This window comes from Solanum dulcamara, chromosome 12 (assembly GCF_947179165.1).
Source record: "Solanum dulcamara chromosome 12, daSolDulc1.2, whole genome shotgun sequence".
Lineage (NCBI taxonomy): Eukaryota > Viridiplantae > Streptophyta > Magnoliopsida > Solanales > Solanaceae > Solanum > Solanum dulcamara.
In genome coordinates, this window is record NC_077248.1 from 13,723,853 (window position 1) to 13,732,761 (window position 8,909).

The following is an 8,909-nucleotide window of genomic DNA, read 5'->3' on the forward strand; positions in this document are numbered from 1 at the left end:
TAATTTAATCAACAGGTGTAGGAAGATACATGTATCTCAATGAAGTCTCCATCAATCAGCCTCAAGTTTTTCAAAAGTATTACTCTTTCCCTTCAAAAGTTTCAACTTCAAAAATTAAATCAATGTTCATGTGGTTACAACACATTTGGTAACCTAACTTGTACAAGTGATATTACGTTTCCATGAATCATCTTCATGTACACTTCACAATACCTAAGTAGCTGTGAGAAAATAGTTTGTTTTCTCGATATTAATTTTTATATAAAGAATATACTAATAGTACCTCATTCTAGGAGATCCCACCCTCTTTGCTCTCTAGGTGACTCGAATCCAGAACTTTGGGGATGACGGTAGAGGATGTTTATCATCCGAATAACCCTTTTATTAAGAATAGTAATTGGAACCTCAATTTTTTGGGTCCAAACTATGGGTAGAAAAATTAAACTATAATTTTTATGAATCACATAGTGTAATAAGCAAATTACATCTTATCCCTACTCTTTATCAATTTACAAAAAATTCTTCAAATTTGTCCCATTCAGATACATAACAGTCATCCGTATACATAAATGTTGATACATATTTGCAGAACTTGTTTGTTGATTTTAAAAAGTAAATTAAATGTCAGTTTCACAAATCACGCAAAATAAATTGATATCAGTTTCTCCCAAAATGGTAACAACTTTAAACAATTCAAATTTTAAATTTTATACTCTCTAATACATCCCAAATCGTAAAAAACTTTCTTTTTCATCTTCTTCTTCATCCATTTTTTTTCTTTCCAGTCATCAATTATCAACAAAAAAAATTGAATTTTTTAGTTTTTTCATCTACAAATTTCTAATACATATGGATAATGTTCTATCTTTTAGTATTGTAATTACCCAATTAGTCAAAGAAGAATGCATCTTCAACTTCAAAATTGACTGTAAAAAAAGGCCCAAAAAGGGATGGGGGGGGGGGAGATCGAGTTGTTGTGGCTCTGGTAAGGGCTTTGGGTCGAGATCCATGGATGACGCCATTGTGAAAGTCAAAAAAAGCTCCGGAAGTTGATACAGAGCAAAGAAGAAAGTGTAAAAGAATTTTGTCAGTTTTTTTTGCTTTTAGCAGATCAGATTGTTGGTTTTTTTTTTTTTGATTTTTTGTTGTTCATCATTTAGTGATACATATAGGTTCATATTTTTAATGTATCTAGTTATTTTTCTTTCTTAAATTAATGTATAATAACTTCGTTTCAATATTATGATACATTATATTTTTATCATGCATAATGTATCGTATTCAAATATTAATTTTGATACATAACCTTAATTTATTGAAATACAAATTAGTATGTATCATAATCATAGTTATGTATTTGACACATAACTATTACAAATTTCATTATTTTTTACTACCAGATACATACAGCCAAACTTATTCAACTAGAAGGTATTGTAGATATTATCAAATATAATTGTGAATACATTAACACTAATATTTTTATAATAATATCTATTTGTATCATATTAATAGTTATGTATATGAAACAATGTTGACAGAGCAATTGGTTGATTTTTTTTGTTAATATTTTTCTAATACATATGAGTTTTGGTCTATTTTCACATCTAAACATGTGTATCTCATGTCTTTAATTATTTATCTGATACATAATTATTACAAATTATATAATCTATCATGTATCAATTGTTGTTATGTATCTGCATTATTTAATTTTTGTTCAGATTTATTCAAATTAGAAGGCTATGTCTGTGCACATTACCCAATAAATACACTTGATACATAAAACCCTAATGTTCGATAACTAAAGCACTATGTATCAAATTAATTGATATTTACGTGATACATAATATATATCAAATTCAATAGTTTTCAAACTTTGTTACAAGTATCATATACATATCAGTCCACAATTATATTATGTATCACACAAAAAAATATTGTTGACAACAATTATATGTATATCGTATCTTTTATAAAATACAATATTGCTCAAACAAAAATATGTAATGTATCGTGCACTAATTTTTTAGACATTATACGTAAATTTAAATTTATAATAAATATATCCAATACATAGTAATTACCCACGATAATATTATCTATTTCAAATCTAACATCTTATAGACATCAATTATTTTAGTACTTTTTCTTCAAGAGAGCTCTTTCTTTTCTCTGGTATATTACTCATATTCTTGAGGTGTTTCTTCTCTCCCTTACCGTTAAGATTTTTTTTAGTTTTCAAAGCTCTTCTCTGTTCTGTTTTCTATCATGCTATTCTTGATAAAAAGATGATCTTACAATTGAAGCAAATAATAGTTTCGTAATAAATTAATTAATTATGAAATTAAATGCTGCAACCAGTTCTTTTTATGGCTGGTCAATTGAAAATTGATGTTGCCGTTAAAATTGTTGATTTTGTGGGTCAACCACATGTTAATTATTTTCAATTTCAGTTGCTTTGTTTATATTGACGGACAGAGAATACATTTGAAATTCAAAATTGTAATGAAAGTGAAAATTGAAGAGATGGAAAGAATGAAAATAAAAAGTAATGTATCTAGATGAGTGGGATTTTGGAGGAAAAAGAGAAATTTTTGAAATATTTTGAAATGGTAGAAAATAATAGAAAATACAGTAAATAATGATGTGTAGATAGATAATTTTTCCAAATGATACTGGATGCATCACTAATAATAAAGTATGGACACCTAAGTTGTAATACACTTTAATGAACAAATTACGTACGATAATACTAGCAACTGTGGATAATAATATGATTAACTTGCATTTTTTTTAATACAGAGACGTGAAGGGCTTCTACAGAATTGATCAAATTCTCTTATTATTTTATACCAGTATATGTATTCGCTCGTGTTTTCAAATATGTAACAAATAGATAACTAATTTTTTAATTTCTTTTTGAAAAGAAAGTTAATAAAGCAACTATAAATCACAATAATTAAAATTTTAAAATACAATAACACGTATTTTATTTATAGCAAGAATTTTTTTTCTCTGTACTATTAAAAATTAACAATAATTTTAATTACTTTAAAAAAATAATAATTTATGAAAATAATTTAAACAAAATACAATTTCAATTTATGTAAGTTATATCTATTCCTTCAACACTAACTTGATTAATTCAATCGAAAAAATAAAAGAGTATAAGCTAAAACATAATAACAAAACTAAATAAAAGTAAAAACTAATTTATAAAAATTTTTTTGGGATTGGGATGGGAGTGGGCAATAGGGTGGGGTGGGAAGAAGGAGCAGGGCCCACAAACTTTAAGGATAAGTCGCATGGCTCCCTGAGACTTGTAATTGACTAACGGGCGTTAAATGAAAAAGGCAAGTTGCGTGGGATCATGCGTTTTTACAGTTCTGCTGTCTTCGCGTTCCAAATTGATGACGTATCGACATATTCCTGACATTCTCCTCCTTTATTATGTAAAAAGGCTTTGATATGATTCTAAAATCATTCTCTTTTGAAATTTTTGTAAAAAAAAATTATCCTTTTAACTTTGGACTATCATTCATATGATATCGTTGTTGTTTCTCTAGAGACAAGCTACTTCAAAACTTGTTTTTTATTTCACCCTCTATTTATATTTGTTTTTCTCGATTAGATCTCATCATGGCGTTTAAAACTTATCAAAAGGAAATCATTTTAAAATTATTTTCTCAAACTCCGTCAAGTTAAAGTTGATTGTTTTTTTTAAATGGAGGGAAGCAGCTAATAGCAGCCGCCACTCATTTATTTATTATTTCGTCTAATAGCCGCCGGTTCACTGGATGACACAGAAGACTATGAGAATGGTGCCTGTGACGCTTTACCTATAAATACCTTTCACTTTACCACTTATTTCCCATCACCTTTAATTACTACAACACACAAAATGAGGCTTAGTGAATTCACAATATTTTCATTACTATTTTCTCTACTTTTGCTGACTGCCTCGGCTGAACAATGTGGTAAGCAGGCGGGAGGTGCGCGTTGTGCCTCGGGATTCTGTTGCAGCAAATTTGGCTGGTGTGGTAACACTGATGCTCAGTGTGGTCCGGCCAATTGCCAGAGCCAGTGTTCATCTGGCCTCGGTACTATTGGGGACCTTGGAAGTGTCATCTCAAATTCCATGTTTGATCAGATGCTTAAGCATCGCAACGATAATGCCTGCCAAGGAAAGGGTAATTTCTATAGCTACAATGCCTTCATCAATGCTGCCAGGTCTTTTCGTGGCTTTGGCACTACTGGTGATACCACTGCTCGAAAAAGGGAAATTGCTGCTTTCTTTGCCCAAACCTCCCATGAAACTACTGGTACGTCGACTGATTCAACTTTTAAATTGAACCATTACAATTATGTATATGGATCTGAAAATACATAATATTTGTTGAAGTTTTAGTAATAATAATTGATTATATAGGAGGATGGCCTACAGCACCAGATGGACCATACGCATGGGGTTACTGTTTCCTTAGAGAACAAGGTAGCCCGGGTGACTACTGTACGCCAAGTAGTCAATGGCCTTGTGCTCCTGGAAGGAAATATTTCGGACGAGGCCCCATCCAAATTTCACAGTAAGCTTACCGTAATTTTAGCATAGAGTCATGGCATTATATTGCAAATAACTATTCATAAAGATGAGATGCTTGAAAGTTAAGAAGTTTTCTATAGCAGAAAGGTGTCTTTTTTAAGTAGACTACAAAGGAAAGAATTTTAAAAAATTGAAGCAGGAGTAGTAGTATTTTCAGAGTTCGAACAAAACAAAAGAAGGGGAGTTATTTGTTATGAACTTGTAGGGTCTAATTACGTGTATTTTGACATTAATTAACATAGCAACTACAACTACGGGCCATGTGGAAGAGCCATCGGAGTGGACCTTTTAAACAATCCTGATTTAGTAGCCACAGATCCAGTTATCTCATTCAAGTCAGCCATCTGGTTCTGGATGACCCCTCAATCACCAAAGCCTTCTTGCCACGATGTCATCACCGGGAGATGGCAACCATCCGGCTCTGATCAAGCAGCTAATCGCCTCCCTGGATTTGGTGTCATCACTAACATCATCAATGGTGGTCTGGAATGTGGTCACGGGAATGATAACAGGGTCCAGGATCGAATTGGGTTTTACAAGAGGTATTGTGGAATTCTTGGAGTTAGTCCAGGTGGCAATCTTGATTGCGGCAACCAGAGGCCTTTTGGAAAAGGACTCTTAGTCGATACTATGTAACAACTTCATCATCTGTTTGTTGTATTCTCTTGCAACAATCCAGGGCCCAGCTATAAATAAATCTACTCATGTAATTATGTTGTAATCTGATGGGACCACTACTTATAATCGCTTTTCATTTTAATAAACAGAGACTTTGTCCACGATAGTGGATGGTTCTACTCCCACAGTTGTGACAGGTAGCTAGTTCAATTCGAAATTTAGAAAAACGATTTGAGTTGTTATTTATTATCAATCAATGCTACTGAATAGAATTATCTAAAATCATCTTCCAAGTAACCCGATTATATAAATATCGTTTACAACTTAGCACACACCTCTTCTTCTCCTCCTCCTCCTCTTTCTCCTCTCGTCTTTGTTTGTTTTTAAATGTTTGTTTTTAAATGGTGTTTATGTGAGTACGTAAAGAACTTTTGGATTGAAATTGGTGAAGGTGTATTGGATGATTTAGATGCGATGTCTTGTTGTTTTAGCTTGTATATGCAGTTGTATCTCTTTTGATTTAGAGCTCGTTTGGATGGGCTTTAAGTATGTCAAACTAACTTATGAAAACCTTTTAGTTTTTGGATGTTTTTGCCTAATGCTAACTTTAAACCATAAAGTTTTTAAAGTCAGTCAAAAATAAAAAGTTAGGATTTCTAACTTTTTTTTCTAAGTGCTTAAAGTCATTTTGTTTGACCATTGAAATTACTTTTATATTTCTTATATTTTAACTAAATTCTCAAATTACCCTTTTTATTCTTTTACCCCTAAAATTTAAACATTATTTTCAACATACACTTTTATCCAAACACTCAACAGCTTATTTATAAAAATAATTTCCAGCACTTCAAAGTTCTAAAAACAATTCATACATAAAAGTTATTTTTTTTAAGTTCATCCAAACAGACTCTTACAAGTGATTCTACATGTGATGTACAGTGTAGCAGTGACATTTTTCAGCTCATTTTATCTCTAAGTTTTACCTCCAGACTAATACAAATCAACTCCAATCTTCCACAAATTTTGTATATAACCTAGACTTAGGTGTTTCCAATTAAAGCCGATCACAACTAACAAAAAGTACTAAGATTTTGATTTTGAATTGAAATTTCAAATGAGTCTTTAATGTGGTTCTTTAAAATTTTCTTCAATCATTCACCAAACCAGAGGACATTGACATTGAAGGTTCATTAATTAAAGACCTTTACAAAAGAAGAAAACACTAACTTCCTTTGAGATAAGCCTTTAATTAATTGCACGCATTACACGTTAATCTCAGTCATTTGAATAGACAATTTCTCTTCTAATTTTTGTGAGATCAAGTGAATGAAGACCTTCCTAGCGGATACATAATTTTCTTAATTAGTTGAAAGAAAAAACAACTTTGAACCTCAAAATTTAGGCATCCAAACTGCAGCCACCGTCTCTGATTTTAAGTCTTGAATTGTGGGGACCAAACTGTATCATCATACTAGGGATTAAAGCTATCAACTGCAAAAGATATACATGGAAAATCACTGTTAAGGTTGTGCAATTGCTTCATCATATACTACAGCACTTCTTGCTGCGGTTAGGTTACAAATAGGAAAATAAAAAGAAGGGTATATCAGATAGAAAATGGAATTTCGGGCTAATTCAACTCCAAAAATAACTCATAAAATAAGTACCCAAAATCCTATAAGAAGATTAAGTCCCACATCCCATTACTGACGTGGGACTCAACATCCCCCGATCCCTCCCCATAAGCAGACCTATCAACTAGAGCGTGAATAATATATAATATGATAATCAAATATTAGATAAATCAATTTGGGATGGATTCAACTATAATACAATAGATAAAAAACTAAAAATTAGGCCCAAGTAAAACTCGAAAGCTTGCTCATAATGAGAATTACCAGACCATACAAAGGGACCCATTCCTTCTTCCGTTGTATTAAAAATTTATCCACATATAAGATTTACACCTAACTAATAGTGGCGTAGCATGTTGGAAAAATAATCTATTTCAAAAGATTTGCTATTAACCAAAGTGATGGTCATTTACACGTATTCCCTATGACCAATGTGTCATCCCATTTTTTTAATCAAATTAAATCAAGTGTATTATTCTTTTCCAATGTCATGACACATTGCCCCCCATTTGTTCTTCCTTTCCAAATACTTCACTGCCTCTAACCCCTATAAATTGGATAATTATGTCTTCATAAGACATACCAATTGTTGAGTACTCATTTATCTCAAAATAGCTCACTTTGGCTTGTTGGTTTTGTTCTATTTAATTTTCTTGTTCGGTCATCTTAGAAAAAAGACTTGTTTAATTTTGGAAAAGCATTTCACCTTGTTGAAATAATTTTTTAGGATGCCTAGTACAACTCAAGCATTACTTGTACTTGGTTATCTATAAGTAATACATTTGTTGTTGTACTTTCCCTTGTTTCCCAACATAACATGTCTCTTTTGGATACTTAAAATTACAGTTAACTAATGTATATTATTACTTCATTTATTACTTAACCATGGTAAAAATACAAGGGTCGTATGTAAACGCCTATGGGAATATTTTTTTTTACCAATAACGTGTGGCTTCGAAGTTTGAATTTAGGGTCTTTATTTGTTTATCTATCAAAATTCTTTACTATAGTGCTTACCCAAACAAGGCCGACGCAGAACAAGTTGAATCCAGGAAAATTGAATGGAGCCCTCTCAGATAAAAATAGATCTACATACAAGGAAAGAAAATACAGTTAATTTGACATTCAGATCCTAAAAGCCAGTGTGCTATTGCCTATATTTAGTGGCGAATCTGAGATTCTTACTAAGGGATTTTGAAAATAAAAATGTAGTGTATAAGATTTGAATTTCGAACCTCAATGAATTTTGAACGCAGTTAACCACTAAGTCAAACATTTAATTTTATGTTCAAGATGTTCAAATTCTATATATACAAAAAAAAATGACAATAACTTATATATACAGTGTAAGTTTTCACCGAGTCACACAAAAGTTTGAGCTTGAAAAATATTTGAAGTTTTAACTTATCTGTCAAAGGGGTATATATTAATGGAGAAAGAATATTGCCAAATGAGCTTATTCCTGCTATGCACCCTTGAGCAATTCCCTATTACATTAACAGAGAATTAATATAGACCTCTTGAGAAAATACTGATCCAACACATTAGAAAAAAATTAAGGTAGAAGATCAACAACATCTAAATTGTTCACCTGTTCATTTGGTCCAACTTGTTTTGAAACAATGCTTTCTAACTAAATTTCATAAACACTTTATCAGATCTAATGATCATAGCAACTAACAAGTATTTATCTTCCTACAAGTATTATTTAACAAAGAAAACTCACAGCACGTCTTGTTAGGAAGCCAATGATAGACAAGAAACTAGCAACATAAGGAACCTGAGACGACCAATGAAATATATTCAGGAAATAGAAACATCATTATCTTGAAATTTGAAATATACTAAAGAATAATCAGATAATGTATTCATCTGTTTGAAAGATTAAGCTTACCCAGACTCCCCATGCAATGCTAACAATTAGCATCTGTAGAATATTAAGAATTAACTCAATAAGTTATATTACAAGTACATACAGAAAGACTGGGAGGGAAATATAGGAGTTTAAAGAAGCACATACATTTAAAAATCCAGTGAAGAGGGATAAGCAGATA

At 31.4% G+C, this 8,909-nt stretch overlaps 1 protein-coding gene across 1 annotated transcript; it reads left to right on the top strand.

Annotated features, from left to right (window-relative positions):
• Window positions 1-3,861: 3,861 nt before the first annotated feature.
• On the top strand, window positions 3,862-5,404 carry LOC129875884 (basic 30 kDa endochitinase-like). The gene is made up of 3 exons (XM_055951108.1): window positions 3,862-4,325; window positions 4,433-4,586; window positions 4,846-5,404. Exons 1-3 carry the CDS (start codon window positions 3,905-3,907, stop codon window positions 5,237-5,239), a joined length of 969 nt encoding a protein of 322 aa, XP_055807083.1. The 5' UTR covers window positions 3,862-3,904; the 3' UTR covers window positions 5,240-5,404.
• The last annotated feature ends 3,505 nt before the right edge of the window (window positions 5,405-8,909 follow it).

Excerpts from the sequence above, each read along its gene's own strand:
- LOC129875884 (XM_055951108.1), top strand. The coding sequence starts at position 3,905 with ATGAGGCTTAGTGAATTCACAATATTTTCATTACTATTTTCTCTACTT. Across the intron at positions 4,326-4,432 it reads AACCTCCCATGAAACTACTG|GAGGATGGCCTACAGCACCA; the intron begins GTACGTCGACTG and ends TTGATTATATAG. Across the intron at positions 4,587-4,845 it reads GGCCCCATCCAAATTTCACA|CAACTACAACTACGGGCCAT; the intron begins GTAAGCTTACCG and ends TAATTAACATAG.